The 22246-nt window shown below is 32.1% G+C and overlaps 2 protein-coding genes across 3 annotated transcripts; both read right to left on the bottom strand.

Moving 5' to 3' along the window:
- Window positions 1–3924: 3924 nt before the first annotated feature.
- On the bottom strand, window positions 3925–5842 carry LOC106763686 (mucin-5AC-like). Its single transcript, XM_022782225.1, has 5 exons — window positions 5378–5842; window positions 4899–5054; window positions 4709–4816; window positions 4522–4605; window positions 3925–4080 (listed from the first exon to the last, which is right to left on the bottom strand). Exons 1-5 carry the CDS (start codon window positions 5840–5842, stop codon window positions 3925–3927), a joined length of 969 nt encoding a protein of 322 aa, XP_022637946.1.
- A 5731-nt stretch (window positions 5843–11573) lies between these two features.
- Window positions 11574–18304, bottom strand: LOC106765033. 2 transcript variants are annotated; one of them, XM_022782428.1, is made up of 6 exons: window positions 18110–18304; window positions 15493–17934; window positions 14788–15299; window positions 13575–14706; window positions 12676–12916; window positions 11574–12589 (listed from the first exon to the last, which is right to left on the bottom strand). In XM_022782428.1, exons 2-6 carry the CDS (start codon window positions 17848–17850, stop codon window positions 12111–12113), a joined length of 4722 nt encoding a protein of 1573 aa, XP_022638149.1. In that variant the 5' UTR covers window positions 17851–17934; window positions 18110–18304; the 3' UTR covers window positions 11574–12110. The 2 variants fall into 2 exon arrangements, with proteins under 2 accessions (XP_022638149.1, XP_014505007.1); XM_014649521.2 differs by having other exon boundaries at window positions 13575–15299.
- Between the last annotated feature and the right edge of the window lie 3942 nt (window positions 18305–22246).

Here is a 22246-nt window from a genome sequence, read left to right on the forward strand (position 1 = left end):
TAAAATAAACACTGCCACCAATCTTCACATTCAAGTTTTTTTTGACAATTATTCTTTACTGTTTGTGATTCTGGCTGCTATATAAGTTGATAGCTTTTTCTCTGATTGAGTTTGTGTACTTCATAATTTAAATTTTTCAAGTTATAACACTTAATATAAGTGTTTCTTTTCTCTGTAAAAATGCAATTTATTGTTGAATATTTAATTTTTTTTGTAAAAAAGAAAGCCCATGGATTGGTCCTGACCCACAAAACTTTGGAGCTTTTTAACCCTAGAGGCTTTTTTAATAAAAGGTTTTTTTGGTCCTGTGGACTTTTTTGGCCCTAATCCACATGGGCTAGAGCCAAGGCCTATTATAGGGGCCTATTTGACACGTCTATGTATACTTATAGCTAGTATAATATCCAAATACTACATTGATTCATTGGAACTTATGTAATATCTTGATCATATATCAATTAATGTTTTCAAATTAAAAAGAAAAAAACAATATGAAAGTCACTGTCACTTATAGCTTATGTGATGTAAAAATATATTTTGTAAGATTTTCATTAGTGTAATGTATTGTGTTAACCAATGACTATTTTATGTGATATTTCTTTCCATTTAAAGATATATTTTGGTCAATTTAAAAATATTAAATATGTGATAAATTATTAATATCATTGTCAAATTATTTAAATATAATGGTGACTTTCGCTCTCCATGTGATTAGGAATAAGTTGACCAATACAATTATCTATAGGATGATAATAGGATGGGTCAGGTATGAATAATGCTTATCCGTAATCCATTTGTTACCGGGTATCCATTTTTAAAAAATTTACGGATATTTTAAAATCTGGATACTCATGAATACTCACAAATATTAAAAAATATATATTTTATACATTTTAAAATAAAATTTAAATAAAATTACAAAAATTATATAATTTAATATAAATAAAATATAAACTAAAATTTAATTTTAATTAAATTTAATCTAATAAAATACAAATTAATTTTATTTTAAATTAAATTTAATAAAAAAATATAAATCAAATTATTATTTTTATTTTTTGTGGGTAACATATAATAGAGATAAGATAATATAATATCCACACCAACCTGTTTATAAGTAACAGATAGTAAATATTCACGTGTATCAATTATCCGTGGTGAATTTTATTTACAGGTATCCGTCGTAGATTTTTTTTACCATCCTAGTTGTATGTATTTGTTATACTATTATAAAATTATTGAAATAGTTAATAAGGGGGTGAATTTTACTTCACAATAAATGTAATGGGATATAATTGTCAATACGTACATGTGACACTATAGTTAAATTTCAGAAGTAATAATGGTGTTATGATAGTATTGAAATATATAATTATCATTAAATCTACCTTTAAGTGTAATTATTTGTGTAGCTAGACATTAAACAAACCAAAATCTCTTGTCTCTTCTTATTATAATTTATTTTCTCTCTCTCATTTTTCATAAAGGGTTGAGGTTTTAGTGGAAAAAAATATCACATGATAGGATCCATTAGAGCCACTTATAGGAGTAAACCATGGTTGGTCCTCTTATTGTTCTCATGCCACATTCATCTTTTGCCAATCAATTGCAAGTTTTTAATGAAAATTTTTGCTCTATCCTTACCCAAAGGCCAAGAGGTTGAAAAGGTTAAAATCTTTGCCAATGTTAAAGTGGATTCTCCTAAAGCATATTCTCTTCTTCACAATTACCTATATTTTAAAGGTAACTTACTTGACTCCATTCTCAATTTTTATTCCCATTCACACCGTAATGTGACCTTAAACATAAAGGAACCAATGATTATCCTAAAGTTTTTGAAGGACATGATTTAGGTTGAATAACAAAAGATCAATTCAGAAGCTCCTTCAATTTTAGCTTGGGTCAAGTTCAAAAGAACCATTACTAGGAAATCAAAATGGTTGCTTTGTTGAAAAAGGTGAAAAAGAAAGTCATCAAAAGTAGTTGACAAGTTATTTAAAGAAAAGCAGTTGTAGTTGATCTATAAATCACTATGGCTAAATACAATAATTAGGTGTCAATGTTGAATTTGAATTTCAATCATGGCCATGATAGAGTATCATATAGGGAGGAACTACAGATTTTGCAGTGCCAGTCCTTGTCTCTATAATGGTTATTTTTGTTTTTTTAGTCAAAAGAAAAGAATACTATTTCCTCACTATATAGGTTGTAAAACTAAAAAGATAAGCATTACAATCTCTACCAATCATATGAAGCATTCTCAATACAAATTATAGAGAAACACAAAAGTAGGCATCAAACAAAACTTACTAAGAGAATCTGAAATGTAGGAAATCACATTTACTTCAACAAAATTCAGACACTATATAATAAAACAATTCATCTTACCAAGCAAAAGATATAGTTCTTAGACTTGACATTGGAATGAAAAATTGTTATGCTTGTCATATAGTTCCATTTGCAAGAACTATACACAATTATAAGTCTTATAGCAGAAAAGTTTGTTATACCAGTTAATAAAGATTTTTTATATCAGTTTTCATATCGATATAAAAGCAAAAATATAAAAAGTATTCAAACTTTTATAATATTCTATACTAGTTAACGTTTCAAGAGTGATAGACATCAATTGCACTTGAAGCCATTGTATAAGAGACATTGTTGACTGAAGTATATTAACCTTAGACAGAAAACATAGTTTCTTTTTCAAAGAAAGTTGTATTATGTTCTAAAAATATGAATATAAGGGTTTTTGCTAATTTGGACAGAACATTTAACTACTAGTAATAACTAACATGGAAATCAAATAAACATTGCTAAGGTTTACACTCAAAGAAAATAATATTTGACTTGTATTGTTATGTACAAGAGAGTTGTAAAAATTTACATGTAATTACAATAAATACATTGTATGGTTAAATCAGTTAATTAGCAGCCCTGCGATGTGTAAACTTTTCTGCATCCACTTGGGAATATGTGTGCTTTTATATTTACATTACAATTTACAAAGGAAACTAAGTGAACTTGGCACAAGAATGACAGGATCATAATCCTTCTGAAATTTTTGTTGTTGACATAAGGTAGAAGGTTTTGGCAGTGTGGCAAATGGGTTAAATTAGTCAAATGGGTTTGCTCTTGTATTGGAAAGAGAAATTGAACTTTTGCAGGTCTGGAATGATCTATTTGAATGTTGAAGGGGGTCTATAGATCCAAAAGAAGTTATGTCACCATTGAAGCTCTCAACTCTTTGAGGTCTACAAAATATTAAATTGCAGTTATAATTACAAGTGTGTTGACATTTTCAAATGAGAATATCATCTTTGCATTAGCTGTCAAATCTCAAATAGTGAACATACTTTTTCCTATTTCTAATGAAAGAAATAACATGTTTTATATCTAATAAATGAAATCTATCTTCATAGTATTTTTCATAGCTTATAATGTTGGGAGAAACTTAAATTTTAGACATTTATTATTTTATTAGGTTTGGGTATAGTAATATTTGGTTTGATTTGATAGAGATAAAAGAGGAATAGGTAGTTATGATTTTGTGTTTATTAGGTAGAATATTATTTTTCGATAGAATAAGGAGATTTTATTTTTTAGATAAGTTGATATTTTATTGTCAGTTTTTATTACTTGTAATTGGTCCAAGACCCAATTTGTACCTGTTTAAAGGTTGCCAAAATTTAATAAAAATAACTCACAATTAAAGAGTAAAATTATTTGTGTGAGTCACGGTATGATGAGTGCAGCGAGATTTTCTCAACATATAATGAAGTGACTATACTATAAGTAATTCAAAATAATACTATGAGTAGGATTTACCTAGTGGGTTGCTCCTTGTTATCAACTTGATCAAAGTACATACCTTAGAAGAGTGAAAAAACAAAATCATGACAATAGATCAAGAAATAAAAATGTTCAAAGGAAATGGAAGACAAGATATGTACCCATAACTGGGGATGTATAACTTGGAGACTGAGACACCAAAGACCCCAGGCTTGCAGTATGCATCAATGCTGTTCTGGGAGATGATAGAGCTTGTGGTGCACCAGGCACAGAAGCCATAGAAGGAAGCTATATATAGACAAATACCACAAGTCTTGGAAAGTTAAAACAAGATTTTGGCTTCATTCAAAGATGAAAATTTAAAGATAGAATTATCCATAAACATTTCAGCATGACAGGCATTATATATTAATGAATCTCCATAAATGCAAGACAGAACCAAAATGCTCCTAAATGGTGAATCTTGAATTATACTTCTTCAAAAGGATATATTAAGATGAGACATGGTTTGAGTTTCAGCTAAACTTGTATGCATTTAAGTGGCTCCTAGTTGCATAAAATCTGTTCTCTTTTTCCAACTTGTGAGTTATTTCTCACTCACTCTATGCTTTGAATTGCATCCTAAGTTTCAGGTTTGATTTTACAGACAAGCTAAAATAAATAAGAAAGCTAGAACAGTTAAGAATTGAAAATTCTTAGAAAGTTATATCAGTTTAATGTTGTACATACCGATGAGACATGGGTTATATTTCTCACATCAGTTAATTCAAAGGGGTTGATGGACATTGGTGAATTTGAAAGGGCTGAGGGAGGCTGTAAATGAAACACCATATCAATCAATCAATCAATCAATAACCAATGAGTATCTAAACCAAGAGATGAGATAAAGTTAGTAATGAGTTGCATAGAATGGTACCAAAGCATTATGATAATACTGCAAGCCATATCCCATGCCAGAAGGTTGAACATTCTGCCAATTTGGAAGGGGTGCTGGCCTAGATAAATAGCTTGGTGTAAAAAGGTTCTGCAAAGAAATTATTTATTAATCCAGTTGTTTTTTCATCTTAAAAACAAAGAAACTTAGGACCGATGGCTACATCTGTTACCTCTGGAATTTCTTGTCTTCCACTAGCCTTAGTTTCCACTTTACTAGGCTGCAAGCCAACATCAGATTTGGTTTCTTGAGTGGGTTTTGAGGTAGTTTGAGATGGTAGTTCGGTAAAAGACCATGAAGGATCTTTTTCACTTGGAGTTACTGATGGCTGTGTGTAATCAAAGTAAAGAACAAGATGAGTAATACGTAACTAAAGTCTCTCATATATACCATGACAATGTTGACAAGCTTCTTCTAAACATTTCAGTATATTAAACTAAAAAGTTCAATTGATAATGTTATTTCCATAATGTTAAGAAATGAATTTTAAACCTAAATCAATCTCATAAAACTGATTTATTTAGTATAAAGTGAAGTTTACACCCACTTATTTATTATAGACTCGTTTTATCTCTGGTCAATGTGAATCTCCAAACATAGACTTGAAAGAATGGTATCCACTATATCAAGAAGGCATAGGGCATGTCTCACCTTATTATTTGAAGCTACATCTATGACTGGAGAGTTTGTTGGTTGTGCAGTTGAACTAAAAGCTACTGATGCAGATGGAAGATACTGCATGCTTGATGGATTATGTTGATGTAAAACTTCAGTATGTGGAGGAACTTCATTAGAAGTTTGTGCTGGTTCAGTGGATGTGGATGGCCAAACACTAGTATTGTTGGTATTGTTGGATGATGCAGTTGTTTTCCCTGCTGAAGTAGGTGGAAAGTTCCAATCAATAGCATTTTGTACTGTTGTAGCTGTTGGATCATTATTGGCACTGCTTGGAACAGGTGACATGCCACCAGTCACTGGTGTCATAGGACCTGACAATTCAGAAAGTAAAAGGTCTATAGGATTTTTTGCTGATGGTGCTTTTCCTGTGGAAAGATCAGTGGTACTTGTGTTTGGTGGAGTTTTAGGAACATTGTCCTCTGTTGAGGCATCAAACATGGCCCAGTTATTTTCATTTGATTGTTGTGATATAGGTGGTGGTGGTGGTGGTGTTTCTGGATTATTATTATTATTATTTTGCTTAGATGGTTTTTCCTCAACAGAACCCTTGCCACCAGGAGGTTTGATCTATCAAATTCAAAATTTTCAAGGATTCAGAGTTAGTGGTAATATAAGTTCATAAAACTGTGTTTGAGGAGGTTGACCTACTTGTAGGGGTTGAGCTTTCTCCTTTGATACTTCAGGCAAAGGAGCTGCAACAGTTTCCACTTTCTTCAGATCATCACTTGAAGTTTTCTTTAGCTTTGCTTCTATATTTGCAAGTCTTCTATTTCTACGTTCATCATCTTTGTACCTGTCATCAACAACTTCAATTTGTATAGGACTTCTGATATGGCCACCATTCCTTGAATACTTTTGAGCATATTTAGGACTTCTGCTTTCATCATATAAATATCTCAAATTCTTGTCATCACTTTTTGGATAAGGACCAGGACTTGAATGTGGAGTTCTGAACTCTAAACGAAATGAACTACTTCTCTTACTTGCATTAGGCTCCTTCTCACTCTAAAAAACACACCAAAATGAACTCATTTTCAGTCATCTTTTCTGTTGCTAAAGTCATGATAATATCATGTGGAAGACTGCACAAAAGTTACCAATCTAATTCTAGAAAGATTGCTAGTGCCACTTTCTCCAGTGTATCTTCTTTCCACATACACACACTTGATGAATTCTCGGAGTTTCTGTACATTACTGGAAGCAAAGATTTGAATTACAAGTGATGCTACATGTGGAATTATGAGGATATATATCATATTTAAACACTTATTGATAATGTTCTATATAAATAATAAGGATAATGATACTTTGACAACATTTTAACACCGTCTATGTGTCATTCTCTTATTGATTTTGGAGTAATTTTGGACCAGTCAGAGAATGACACGTAGATGATGTTAAAATGTTGTCAAAACAATGTTATCAAAGTATCATTATCCAAATAATATTACATATCATGGATGGCTAGTTATTTTTTAAGAAGATAAGAAAGGAAAGTGAAAAAAATTTAGTAACTTCCATTGTATAAAAGATGCAGAACCTGGGATCTGGCTTAGAATTGCGAAGAGGATCCCATTCTTTAAGATAAATCTGATTTGCTCTCTGTGCATGGAGTATTATGTTATGTGTTTATTGCTAAATTATGAGTGGCTTGAAATTTGAGCAGAAAACAGCATGGTTATGCATGCATATATACCTCATTTCCACCAGCTTGAAGAGCAGAGACTTCTTCTGGACTAAATTTAGCCATTGAGACAGATTTTACTCTGTGAGTAAACTCTCGACTGTAATTCATCATACAGCAGACTAAGTACAAAGAAATAACTATGAACAATAATGATAAAATATCAAAGCTTAATTTTGTTCTCAATATCAAAAAACTGTTTGTCTATATGCTTACTGTATCCCACTGCAGTTTGTGCATACAAATGTGGAGAAAGTTGTGCATACATATTGTGGTCCCTGATTCATAAGAATAGTCAATGTTATGTTAGATAGTGTCATATAGAAATATTGCATGCATCTTTTATAAGAATAGTTAATAGTAAATTTTCAGTAACAATCCAAGTGTAGTTTCATACCAAAAGATTGCAGTTGATGCATCTTTTATTTTCTGGAAGTTTTAAAAGACTTCGAATTATTTTTTCAATCCTTTCTTCTTCTGTTTTCTGGCTTCTCATTTTGAACTGCTCAAAACCTTCACAACAATAAAAAAGTTATTTTGGTCAAATTATAACAATTGAAAACAACTTTGCATATAATTTTTGAAGTGCAAACAAAGTCCACATAGTATAAAAGAAAGGCTGGTCAAGGATTTATATACACATAGATACATTTAAATCATGACAAGTGAAAACAATTTTGCATATAATTTTTGGAGTGCAAACAATAAGAGGCTTTTTAGAGTGGTGTCAAAAATAAAACTGTGGATTTTTTTTTCTCATTTTCTAATGATAGGAAGCAAAGTTAAATTTAATGATGTTACATAAAAGTTCTAATATTTAACAATATATTTTAACTTGAATGTGGTGACCATGAAATATGAACTATATAAATAGTATAACAATAAATAATAATGTGACAAAGCATCATTAATTGTTGTTGGTATATAGCTGCAAAGGCAAATTACATTCTTTTAAACAATAACAGAAAGAAAAATAATTTGCATTGTCATGTCAAAATTAAACTCTTACCTTTGAAGTGTCTAGGCAACTATGTAGAAAATTTTATATGTGAAAAAACATAATTAGCTTTCTAGCTGTAAAAACATCTCAATAGATTCGAACATTTTATAACATGTTTATCAAACTATGATTAAGTCATTTTTTTTAACATGATTCCCAAATGATTGTCTTTTATAGGCAAAGTTGATACAATATTATATGTATCAAATGCAAAATATTAGATTTACATAACAATTTCTTCATATATCATGTCAAATTTCTTGTAACATGCATGATCTGCATAATTGGCAAACTATCCTTATCTTGTAAATTATCATAATTGAAAGTGTAAATAATGTATCTTACAAATCGATTATATATCATATTGTGTTGCATTTCACAACAATAATATTATAAGAAAAATGGAAGGTTTTAGAGAGAACATACGCTGATCCGAATAAGAAACAAGTAGCCTGACGGTAATGAAAATTGATCTCAATACAAATCTCAGAAACTTGAGAAGTTAGGGATTGTATGTCAGAAAATTTTGTTATTTAAGTAAAGGAGAGAAAATTGCCGATAATGATGGTAATTTCAATTTTTATTTAGCTTTTTTTATCAATGAACCAAACTTCATTTATAATAATATATAGGTCTTACTATTTCACTAATTTCTATTTTTTAACCATTAACTTAATATAGAGTATTTTAGACTTAATTAATAATTAATATTCATATTAGAAAAGTTAGATTTTTTACTTAAAAATATTTTTCATATTCATATTCATAGTACTAAGACTAAGACTTTATTAAAACATTTAAAAATATTACTCATATCACCGTCATGCATATTTTGGTATTCCTAATATAGTATCTGGATTTTTATTTTTATTTTTTTTATGCATCTATTTCGGGTGTAGTGTCAAGTAATTCCACAAAACACACTTTTACACTTTTACTCCTTATCCACACAGGTAAAAGTATTTGTCTTTAGTTCAAGTTCTCTTTTGTCAACATTCCAAACCAATCGAAGATACCTGTCAAAGATACTCTGATTTAAATTCACAATAAATATGATGACCTAACTCTTACCTTTTATTTCTATTTATAATTTTTTCAATTGAGTCTCACTACACTAATTGATACCCTTAACCTTGATTCTTAACATCTCTTAAAAAGTATCTTATTCCTAAGACCGGTTATTCAGTCTTTATTCATAGCTGACCAAATAACCTTCGTCTTTATCTGGTCCAAATTTGAGGATTTAAACATGCGAGATCAACTACTCATCTTTTGTGGTAGGGTCTTTCGAGCATACGAAAATCACTTCATTTTATCTTAACTTGAACATTTATATTCAAATTAAACATAATTCATTATTTATTCATTCACCTGTATGGAGGAATTTAATTATGTATCTTTTTTTTTCTTCTTGTATAATTTAAGTATATAATTTATAATAATGTAAAAAAAAACTTCAATGATGTACTTACACAATTTTTTTTTTATTTTTACACTAAAATACATACTAACTTCACACAAAACTAAAGCTACTTTTACTTTGAATAATTAAAAAAGAAACGTAATAAAAAGTTCCATCATAAAATAAATTATATTTTAAATGATAAAATATTTCTATAATGCATAAAATATATCAATTATTTAAAAATCTTAAGGAAATATAATAAGTATTCTTAAAAATTGTTTAGAGTAGTATAGTTGTTGCCCAATATAGATATATTATTTTGTTGACTAGTCTTATGGGTTCTCTACTACAAAAAGTATATCCATCACTCCTACTTACCATTTTTCAATTTCTTCATGAGATTGATTGAGAACAATAGCATTCTTTATTGTCACTTATAATTAAAAAAAAAAAAATTGAAGAAAGGGAACCAATCAATAAACAATCATTATAAAAAGAAAGAACAAACAAGTATTATACACTACTTTTAATCATTAACATATCAATGCATATCGTAGTTCAATTATATCATATCTCTAATATGAATTATATCATGTGGCTCTTCAATCAATCACAATCTAAAAGACCATTTAAAATCTAATTTAACATAGTATGAGAAGGGTGAGAGAGGAAAAAGAAACAACATAATTATATTATATGTGAAGAATTAAGAAGATAAGATAATTGTCAATAAAATGAAGATATGTTTTGGCCTTGGTATCCTATCTCATTTTGTTTAATCAATAATATTGTATTTAAACATTATAATTTTCTGATATGTTTATAGTTTACTTTTAGTACGTTATTTTATATTATTATTATAATATTTCAAAAGATAAAAATGATTATTTAATATATATATATATATATATATATATATATATATATATATATTTGTATGTAAATGTATGATAAAAATAATTGTTAAATATGTTTTTAGTTTCTAAACTTGGATGAGAAATTGGAATTCATTTTTATTCTAAACTTTGATATATTTTGGTTCCGAAAACTTTAAAAAATAAATTGATATAGTTTTTTTAAGCTAATGACATTAATTTTTTGGAACTTTTAAAAGATGTTTCATACTAACATTTGAGCTCAAACTTATTAAAACAATGTAAACAATTCAAATGTCATCTTAAAATATATTTAATATGAATAAAAAGTTAACCTAATTGGGTTAAAAGGAATATATTTATTATTTTTTAAGGTTAAAAACTAAATTGTATCAAAGTTTCAAATATAAAAAAATTTCAATTTTGCATCAAAATGACATTTAATCTTAAAAATAATAATTAGTACTTACCTTTTGCTCAACATCAACTAACATAATAGTTCCTCTTGTAGCTTCATCTAATATCATCTTTGATCCAAACTTCAAACCATTGCAAAATATTCTAAGTTGGTCATGTTTTCAAATCCATGATTTGGATATTTTCTAAGTAGAGATTTGAATCACAATCAAACTTCACAAAATGACTCATGGTCCTTTCCCTAAACGTTATGTAGATGGAGGAAAGAAATTGTTAAAGAATTTTTTTCTTAAACAATGCTTCAGTTAAAGCTCTTATATAGGTGAGATTGTAACTAGACTGACTTTTCGAGTTAGAAAAACTGAAAAAGGCCTAAAATATGCAACTTCTTTACCAAGTGGAATTTCCATTGTACGCATAGCCCATAGAATGTTGACAAATATATGTATGGGTATTCATTACCTATTCTAACAAATGGATGAGCAAGAATTACCCTAAGAAAAACTTGTTTCATCTTCATTGTCTTAGTAATGGGAGGAGCAACAATGTTGGAGAAGTTTTGGAGACCTTGTTGTGTGGCATAATCTCTCAAGGTCTATCTGGGTGGATTTTTCTTTCTGCATTGTTATTTTTTTAAGTGGAAGTTTGATGCAACTCTAGGTTTTTTTCATTCTTGTCTTTGCACATTTTTCCTAGTGGTTTTTCCTAGAGTTATGAGATTATAATTAAAACATTCAAAATTGATAATTTATAAACATGTATACAAAGTGGCATTGTAGTTCCCGATAATGAGACTAGAAAACTTGACGAAATTGTGGCATAATTAATCTTTTTGCTTAGCAAGTGTGCCAAGGTCTTATAGTTTTCAAAAACAATTAGTACAATATCGTATCTACAAGGAATTACTGACCAATTTCTATAATTGTAAACTTCTAATTGAATAATGTGTTTTCCAGTATTTATAAGCACAGCATGTAGCAGTTGTAGTGGTAAAAACTGAATGGAAGGATCAACTACGGGACATGCACTACTCCACTATTATCTCAAACCTATGAAGGAAACAGTACTACTTGCAATTCAAAGTGGTGTTGTATTATTGGCCGATTTCTATTTTTATATTGAATGTTTGAAACTGAGAAGGGGGAGGGAATCTGTACAAATATAGGTAGGCAGTCAAAACTTCATAGACCTATTCATGCAGATCAGTGCTACAGTTACTCTGAACCCGATTCTCGTGAATTTGAGTTCTCTATTGAACACCCGAATAATGGAAAGAAAGGCCACAACTCTTGACCAAGAAACCAAAGGCCATGTGATTTGCCAGATTAGTACTCCGAAGCTTTAATTTCACCAAGTGAGTCCAAAGAAGCATTCATTGCTTCTGCAATCATTAGAGCTGTAATGGACTTGTGAATTGCTACATCTGCTTTATATAGCAATCTTTTAGCCCTATCTCTCTTCAACTTAGCCATGTGCCGTTTAATACGAGCCTCAGCCACGGCATCTCGTAGCCTTAACTCCTCAAGGACAGAAGTATCCAACTGTTCAATACCTTGCCTCTTGGGGCCAGCAAGCAGGTGATGCCTGTTATGAGGCACATCATATCTAGACTGGTGAAATTTTGGGACATGATTTCTGTAACCCGATCCTTTACTGGTAGGATGGTATTTCAAGCTGCCAGCATCACGTGGTACGAACATCCTTGGTGAGGTAAGAGGCAATGGTGATTCATCAAAAGAATCGTAATAATGGCCTTGGTATAGGAACTTTTCATCGCCAAAAGGTAAGGCGTTATATCTTCTTCCTGAGATCAAAACAATTACATGTTAAGCTGAATGTTAATATTTTGTTTAGAAAATGTAGAACCAAGCTTGTAAATCAAATACTCACGGAAGCCATCCTGATCTAGATTACTGTTTGCGTGCCCAGATACTGAAATCTTCTTTTGGGATCGATGCTTCAATCCCTTGTTCACGGATTCCAGACCCCTAGGCTTCATACAGAAAGCAAACATGGCCGGTTTCTCCAAAGTTGTAACCTTGTCCACACATGCATTGGAATGGGTATTGTTCTTTGTCATGGCTACCTCCCACTCTCTCACTTGTTTCTGATACCTTTCCCATAGAGGGGGCTGAAAAGTACATAATTCAGAGATGAAATTTCAGGCATATTAATAACAAAGCATACATATTAGGTATAGAGGAAAACAGGCCATGTTGAGAAATGCCATGGTAAAACGGACAAATCATATGCTTTTAACAAATCAAACATAAAATTGTCCCCCTTCCCTTATTCTACCTTAGCAATTGAAATAAATTCTCTGAAGTTGTATCCAAGAAATGTTGTATGAAATCACTCTCTCCTAACATGTTTTATTATGTGGCAGCATTAATACAGCATAAAAAAATTACCCAATATTTGCAAATTAAATAAATATCAAACAGTAGGTAAGAAATCCAAATAGGTAGTAGGAGAGTTTTCACCTGGAAGCCATAAAATGAAATTTAAAAGTGTAGAAAATAGTAAGTGGAACAACAAATAACATGCATCATTATTCAGAGGCTCGGAAACTTGCCCTATTGGAAAGGACTCGAGAAATAGATAGCCATAATATTTCAAGTGTAAGAAAAAATATATCAATCCATTACAATATATATTACTCCTCTCCAACTACTATATCAGCAAAACCAGCATGTCTTTCACATAAATTCATCAAATATATGGCGACAGAGACATATTCCTAAAATATAAAATTATAATAAAAACAAGAAACGTGATTTGAACATTACCTGAAATTGCCGTATTAAAGCCATTCCACTCTTCTTCCTTCTCTCCTGCCAATGATCATATATGATTTTGACAATAGACAAAGGCCCAACATCAACCGTGAGTTCCTCTATCTCATTAGAAGTAAACTGGTCACGCTTCTTAGTATATGCCACCTTTTCAAACATGTCCAATGTCTTCTCAAACATCTCCTCTGAAATCCAACTCGAGTCACTGTTATCTTTTACAGAATTTTGAGCATTGGCAATCCATCGCTCATCTTCGCTGTCCATGTCATACAAAACACGGGATGGATCCAGAGCCATCTCAACATCTGTTTCAACCTGTTGGAAGTACATAAAGCTCCGAACAAAAGTTGCCTCACATCCATTATCATCATTTTCTTCTATCAAACGAACACCAGGAATAGGTATATTTTTAACTGAAGCAGCCCGGATGTTACGGTTGTAGCATTCCTCATGCATCTCCTTGAAAAGAGTCCACTGACTCCTATCAGGAAATTCCAAGATCCAATCCTTCCCTCCTTTCCACATCATTGCATGTGTGTATCGATTTGTTGATCCAGGCTGCAAAAACTGATGTGCTTTGTATGAATACCGAGTAATTCCTAAAAGTTTCACAGAAAGTCTCCACTCATTGTGGTCAAACAGCTCTAGTACAATATGGGCCCCAGATTCTCTCCAACCCTTATCACCAAGAGTAATCAAGACATTTGCACCACAAGATAAGCATTCAAAATTCTTTTCAGGGACCCTAACATCTGATGACTTCTTCTCACTGGCTTTTCTAATTCGTTTGTGAGGAAGCCCTTTCTGATGATGGTTTCTCTGCCTTGAACTGAATTCATAACCAGCAGAAGGCACTGAGTATGATACTTGTGTGCGTGGTTTCTTAGGTCCACTGTTAAAATCATTGTAAAGTGAATCAGCCTTTCCATCAGACCACACATGAGACTGAAATCTCAATAATGAGGAACTATTCGGGTTCCGATACCAAGAACTTCTAAGTGCAGTTAAATTAGAGCTTGGCATGACGCCTCCATTCCAAGAGATATCAGGAGAGTGTTCAGCATCACGTAAATCACCATCACCATCACCACCAGGTTTCTCAAATTGATCAACTGGAATTTGGATACTGAGATCACCAATAAAAGAATGAGAACAATCATCATCCTTATCTTGATGAATTAAAGAACTCAAAGGTAAAGAGCCTAACTCTTGCTCCATATGGTGTGATTGCCATTCAGGTAAGTGAGTTGTGTCGAGCCTCTCGGAACGATGAGAATTGGAAGTACCAAAACTGCTAGGACCAATGTTCTGGTACTCTTGAGAGGGAATTTGATAATTGAAGGTAAAGGGGTGATCTGAGTCATTACAAGACCCTCCATCACCTGCAGCACCATTGGACAAGATCTCAATATCTTTCCTCGGGATAATTTCAGAATTCCTGTTTGAGCAACCATTGGTGCTGGTACATCCATTGGTCCCCAAACTAGGGTCTTCCTGATCAAATTCTGGTGTGTGATCAGAAAAGCTAATATGAGTTGCAGACTGCTCCATCAGCAACTTGAGATGGAAAGAAAGAAAAAATGTAGGTGCTGCAGCAAAAGAAAGTGTAAATGGAGGAAGTTTCCTGTCACCAACATCAGAATACTGATGAATATCAGCTTGAGTAGACACTTTGGAAATACCCATGATGTTAATCCCTGGCCTCCCCCTGTGCATGACCTGTTCATGCAGAAGTTGCAAGATTTGATTCACAACAAAACCCAAAATAAGCTAACTTACAGTGACTTTTGGAAGATTTGATATACAATGCTGAATTACAGTAACAAGCATTAAACATGACAAATAAATCTTAAAATGAGGGTTAAAGATGAAGTTACCCATCAAGATATAAAGGAAAAAGGGGAGCCAGTACCTTGACTGCGGAGGACCCACTGACAGAAGTTGTGGACAACCCACTTGATCCATTTTGAAGTGCCTGGATGTTATCATATGTGCATTCAGAAAGATGGAGCTTCTTACTCAGAAGGCAATGCCTCTTAAGCTTTGAATCTAAGTCCGTCCACTTAGAATTATTCACTCCAGAGAAATTATAGAACTCAAAAACAAGCGGCTTCTTAATCACATGAAGACCAGAAAACTTGAATCCAATAGATGTACATGGAAATTGCAAGTCAACATACTTCCCTCGGCTGGCAGGTTGGTGAAATACCCTAAGGACAAAAAAGACAAAGGCTACAGCCATGTTCAAGCAGCCTTCAAATAATAGAAATCTCAACCCAAGCACATTATCAACAAAAAGCATCTCCAAACAAACTCTAGGCCACTTGGTCATAACTGTACCATACTGGAGCAAAAAAAGGGGATAAAGCAACCACAAATTTTCAGATTCAAAATGATTATTCAACATGAAACACATTGGAAAATTTAAGCCAAATCTGAACAATGATTCCATGTCCCAAAAAACTTTTGATACTCCTGCCTTGTAAGTGAAGCACAATGGGCCCTCAACTTCATCCATGTCATCACTTGAATTCTTCATATTCTCAACCCCAAACATATGGTCAAGGGAAACAGAACCAGATACACTTCTAATAGCATGCTTTTCTTCATGGATATGAGAGGGTATTAGAGCTGGCTTTCGAATTCGCCTTCTGAAATAGACAATAGGCTGTTTTACATCTTTATTGCAAGTGGCACTTTGCAATGAAGACTTCATCCTAAAATCATCACTTAATTTATCCTGTGATCCATAATCACTGAATAAATTATTTTCAACACCCTTCAAAGAAGGCTTACATAATTGTCCCTTTGTTGTGGCAGGTTCGTCATATAAGAATGATGACGTTGTGCTTGGAAGTGTAACAGAAGTTTTCTGTTTCTTAGTGCCTTGAAAAGAAGATATAAACCGATGAGAAGATCGAGCCAACCATGAAATTATAGGTTCTGAGTCCATACTGCTCCCACCATGGTGATCATTCTCAGTATTGTGTTCTGTTCTTTGCCTTTCTTTTCTGGATTTGCTACCCTTCTGTTGATCAGAACTTCTACGTTTTGCAAAAGCTCTTTCACCTTTTGCATTTCCTGGAACTTCACTACGAAGTAACAAGAGTTTAAATCTCTCAGTATGTAGATTAACCCATTCTACATCCCGATCATCATATTTGATATGGTAAAGCTTGCTTCCTTCATCGTAATCATCCACAAGGCCATAATACCATCTCTGGTCTAAAGGCCAAAAAATTTTAATTCTCCGATTCAGTACCCAGTATACATCTACATCACCTAAAAGAATTTCATAAAAATGGCGCCTCTTCCTGGAATTACCTTTGCTTTTATATTGTTTCCTAGGCCTCAAAACTCTGCCATCAGTATCAGCTGATGCAGATTCTGAACCTGATTGAAACTTCAAATCACGGTTAACAATACTTTGACTAGAAGATTGAAAAAATGACAAACCGTTTGAACCTTTGGTCGAAAATCCAGTACAGCTTGGATCAAACCTTGAAGATAGCATCCTAGCTGCATTCTCCTCAAGATTTTCCTCTTCATCTTCTTGCAAATCATCAGATATTTTACAACTCGAAACCAAAGGTTCAACCTCCTTCGAAACCTTAGTTGTATCTAAAGCTGAAGTCTTACGTTTCCTATTCTTACTTCGTGACTTTGTCAAAGAAGAATCACCACCATCAATATTTACAAGAGAATGAGATGCACAATCCCCATTCTCCTTAAAATTTTGAACTGAATTTGAATCACTATTCCTATTTTCCTTATTAAATTCATCAAATTCTTTCTTATGCTTAGTCTTGAAAGATTCAACCCCACTGCCCAAATCATCATCACTACCTAAATTTGGCACAGGATGGACATAGCCACTTCTACAATCGGGATGCTCCACCAAATTTAATGCTTGACCAGGCTCTGATTTTTTCTTCCGCATAAAACTCCTCTTCCTCTTGGGAATGTGAAAATCATCACCACAAACTCCAAATGAAACTTTATTTGACACACTACTATTAAATCTCTGACTGACCCCTAACTTCAACTCACTGCTACCATCACCATTTTCTAAGCTACTTAAAGAGACTTCTCTTTTAGCCTTCTTTCTATTCCTCTTCTCATCACCATCCCCAATACTACTGTTAATCCTCTTTATGTTCTTTTTTGAAGTTTTTAGAGACAATTGTGATTTATATAGACTTTTAAGATCCAGAGATTTTGATTGCTTGGGAACTGTAGTGCCATTGGAGTTCTCTGTTCTGCTTTCCATGGCAAATCAACATAACAAACGCCCACACCAAAATACCCCTAATTGTCACATGTCATCATACATATCTGGCCCTTTTCCTTGGATCTGAAACGCCAAAACCACAAAGGTATCACAAAAAATCCCACAACCAACACAAACCTAAATTCAATATACCAAACTCCCCATGCATTGCGTTATTGCATCAAAAAAACACACAGAAAAAGCATGGAAAGTTTTAACACCGAAAAAAAAAAAAACAATTATCAGAAAATTTACTAACCTGATCCCGAATGCCACAAAACAATCGACTCTTCCCACAGACATAGAAGATCACCAGTGCGAATTGGCAGATTAGGGTTTGAGAATGACTTATGGATTCGAAACCCTAATAGAATCCCCGAAATTGAAATTCCCAATAATTTCGATTTTTAATTTTCTGTTTATTTTTTTCTTCTGTTTTTTAACCGCTAGGGGACTAGGGTTTCATTAGGGAGGTAAAGCGTTTAAATTGAAAATTCCTCCAACTTTAAATGAAAAATAAAAATGCAAAACTATTTCAAATCAACACGTGTAACCTCACCCCACGTGTGATCGAAATCTTTTAACTTACTACCGTTGTAGTGATCGTCTGCGGCCCAGCCTATAGTAAGCAGGTGCTGATCAAATCTTTGGCGTGTGATTCAATATTTTTGGAGAAAACAATTTAGAAAAAACGGAAAAGTAGAAACCGAAATTAACCATTTATGTAGTTTGAATTTTGATATTAGTATTTCATAAAACTTACGAAATGCCAGAGTTTTTTTTTTTTTTTTCTTTTGGACTCTATTATATAGAGTGTATGCATTTTGTAACGACTATTAATATTGTTTTCTGTACCTCCACAATTACTAACGGTATTTTTATAATAAGAGAAAAAGATATAACAAAAAAAATATTATTTTTATATATGATGTACCGATATTTCAATTTAAGTTATGTACACGTGTCCGACAAGTATTCATCCATAATATAATTTTTATGTTTAATACATATGATTTTAATTTGGATTCTAATAATAACAATCATATATTTATCATGCTTTTAAAATTATTATACATTTCTCAATATCCTTTAATCACGTATTATCCTATTATTTTCAAAATAAACGTATTAACGTATTGAAATATGTATCGTATCCGATACACTTATCGTATGCATGCATCATAGATTCTAATATAAAAATAGATAAATTAAAGAAAAATAATTTTTTTAATTTTAAAATAATATTTGATTAATAGGTATATATATAGTAAAAGAAAGATATGAAGAGTGGTAGCTACAAAAAAAAAAGTGGTATATTTTCAAAAAATGGTAAGAATTTAGACAAAGTTTATTTTAGAGTTTAATTTAATATAATTTATTCATTTTTATTTTATTTTTATTAATTATAAATTTCTTGATAAATTTATAGGAAAAAAATAATACATTTGTATTAACTATAAAATTAAAATTTGTAAGGACATAGTCAACAATTTAAAAGCAATATAGAAATATAAATATTTTATTATTTAAGTGCAAGGTTTATAAACAGAAAAAATTAATTACTCAAACATCATTTTAGAAAAATCACCACCATCTATAAAAACATTTTCTATCTACTTTATATATTTTCTCTGTAGACTTTTGTTCTTTCGTAAATCAAAGTTCGTCTCAATGATTCTAATAGATAATAGAGCAACACGTCTGACCATGCTTGGATGTTCTCTTTGCCCAGCATGGAGAATAACTTTTACTTCCGAGAACAAGCTCAACTTATTTCTTTTCATTTCGTTCGAACCTTCGTATGTAATAACTAAGATATTTAATATAACACCCTTAACCAAAATGTCAGATGTGAAACACAATAATATTTTCCTTATATAGTTTAATATAAAATTGTCCTCTATAAAAAAAATATTATTCCAATAATATCACGGGAACAAAATCACAAAACATAAACATTGTTCTTACAAAACGCGAAAAACTCATAACATAAGCTTTATTGAAACGTGTGAAAAAAATGTAAATAAACAAGGCAATAAAATTCCAGAAGAACTAAATTCCTTTCTCTAGTCAAACTACTGCACTCTGGCATCATCTATATCCATGTTAGCAAAATGATGAACATGAAGTTTTGATGATGTCCAAATCAAGTCAAGATATATCAGATTCATGAAGATCCTTTGAAGACTTATTTTTGTTATTAAAAGCTTTTGTAATAATTGTAGTTTAAATGTTTAGGACTTAGATTTGTAGTAGGTTTTGATTCTTGTACCTTCATACTTTATATTTGTTGTTTAGAGTCAAACACAAGTTGTTTTAATCGATTAAACCAAGTCATAATCGGTTAAAACGAGGCTCGCACTGAAAATCCAAGAGGCTCTGGAATAATCGATTAATACATGCTTTAATCGATTAGCTAATCGATTAAAATTAGGAATAATTGATTAATACTAGTCGTTGGAGGTTTCAGATTTGAAAAACTAGCCGTTGTACTCATTTTAATCGATTAACACTAATATTAATCGATTAAATGCATAAAATGGACAGTTACGAAGAATGGAAGAGTTTTTGCTTAAGTCTATAAATAGGCTCCCTTTATACATCATCAACAACTCTTCCTTTGTACTCAAATACTCAGAACTCGTTGAGAATTGTGTGCTCTTGCTCAGCTAAGGAAACTCTTGTCTGTGGTGTTGGTGTATTGCTACTACAGTGACGGAGGAATAGTTGGTTCATCCTTGGTGCGTCTGAGGAGGTGTGTGGAAGAGGATCATCCTTCGTGAAGTATTCGGAAGAGGTGTCTCATCCTTTGTGAAGACTCAAAGGAGGTGCAGGTTCATCTCTTGTGGTATCAAGAGAGGTGGTTTCTAAACTCTTACAAATTATTTCTTTGTGAATGTAGTTTGTAATTGTTTTGTGCTTAGTGAATTGTTTATCTTGATTTGAGATAAGCAACTGGACGTAGGATTGGTAAGATCCGAACCAGTATAAAAATCATTTGTGCAAATTTCTCTCAACCTTACTCTTTTATTTGTATTTATTATTTGCATAGTAAGATAAATTGAGAAGAAATTAAAAGGCACGCGTTTGTATTAAAAACCCTCTTGGTTTGTTATTCCATGCTAACCATTCCGCTGCAGCCACTCTGACAATTGGCATCGGAGCTCGATCTGATAGTTATTCAAATGGCAGGATCATATCAAACTTTTGCAGAGGGTGCTTCTATCAATAGACCACCTTTATTCATAGGTGAAAACTATGCATTCTGGAAGGTTAGAATGCAAATATTTATTGTCTATTAATTGTGAGATTTGGGATGTTATTGCATTTGGTTCGTCTATTCCTACTAACAATATGCAGGAACCAAAGCCCCGTATTCAGTGGACTGCTGAAGAGAAGAAAAGATTTCAAAATGATGTGAAAGCCCGAAACATCATTTCATCTGCTTTAACCGTTGACGAGTTTTACAGGATCTCAATTTGTAAGACTACTCAAGAGATGTAGGAAGTGCTGAGAGTGACCCATGAAGGTACATATGACGTGAAAAGAGCAAGAAAGAATACCCTAATCCAGGAATATGAAATTTTCATGATTAAGCAAGGAGAAACAATATCAGATGTTCAAAAACGCTTCACCAATATCGTAAATCGCCTCATTGGACTAGGTAAGTCTTTCGAAAATGATGAACTCAATATAAAAATTTTGAAATCTTCAGACAGGTCGTGGCAACCAAAAGTGACTGCAATTTCTGAGTCACAAAATCTCAACACAATGACTATGGCGGCATTATTTGGAAAGTTCAGAGAGCATGAACTTGACCTTGGAAGACTAGATGAAGAAGAAGCAATGGCAAAAACAAAGAAAAAGAGTCTAACCTTAAAATTTGAGGTAGAAAGGAGCAAGAACAAAATAGAAGATGAAGACTCAGAAGATGAAGAAAATTTGAGACTCATGATAAAAAGCATCAACAAGTTCATGAAATCAAAAGACAAAGGAAGATTAGAATTCAAAAAGAAAGAAAATCAAGGATCTTCCTCACACTATAAATGTTATGGTTGCAGAGAAAGTGGGCACTTAAAAGCATACTGCCCAAATCAAAATAAGAGTGAAGAAATAAAAGAAAAGAAGTTCTTCAAGAAAAAGAAAGTCTATATCGCATGGGACGATAACAATGAAACAATTTCTGATTCGAGCGAATCTGATGAAGAGGCAAACATCTGTTTAGTGGCAGACAACGACGCTAAAAGCCAAGTAAGTATGTGTGATAACAAATACTTATGTTAGGGGCATGGATATGTGCTTATGTTAGGGGCATGGGTAATTTCTTAGACATCCAATAATAAAAAATATGGTAGTTATGTCCACAGTAGAGGCAAAATATATGGCAGCAGCCCTA

Source organism: Vigna radiata, chromosome 6 (assembly GCF_000741045.1).
Source record: "Vigna radiata var. radiata cultivar VC1973A chromosome 6, Vradiata_ver6, whole genome shotgun sequence".
Classification (NCBI taxonomy): Eukaryota; Viridiplantae; Streptophyta; class Magnoliopsida; order Fabales; family Fabaceae; genus Vigna; species Vigna radiata.

What these genes read in the sequence shown, in the direction of transcription:
- LOC106763686 (XM_022782225.1), bottom strand. Translation starts at nt 5,842, where the DNA reads ATGTTTGATGCCTCAACAGAGGACAATGTTCCTAAAACTCCACCAAAC. An exon ending in GAAGACAAGAAATTCCAGAG is followed by an intron (nt 4,817 to 4,898) that starts GTAACAGATGTA and finishes ATTTCTTTGCAG; the next exon opens with AACCTTTTTACACCAAGCTA. An exon ending in ATATAACCCATGTCTCATCG is followed by an intron (nt 4,081 to 4,521) that starts GTATGTACAACA and finishes GTCTATATATAG; the next exon opens with CTTCCTTCTATGGCTTCTGT.
- LOC106765033 (XM_014649521.2), bottom strand. Translation starts at nt 17,850, where the DNA reads ATGGAAAGCAGAACAGAGAACTCCAATGGCACTACAGTTCCCAAGCAA. An exon ending in GTGGGTCCTCCGCAGTCAAG is followed by an intron (nt 15,300 to 15,492) that starts GTACTGGCTCCC and finishes CTGCATGAACAG; the next exon opens with GTCATGCACAGGGGGAGGCC. An exon ending in TCTAGATCAGGATGGCTTCC is followed by an intron (nt 12,590 to 12,675) that starts GTGAGTATTTGA and finishes TTTTGATCTCAG; the next exon opens with GAAGAAGATATAACGCCTTA.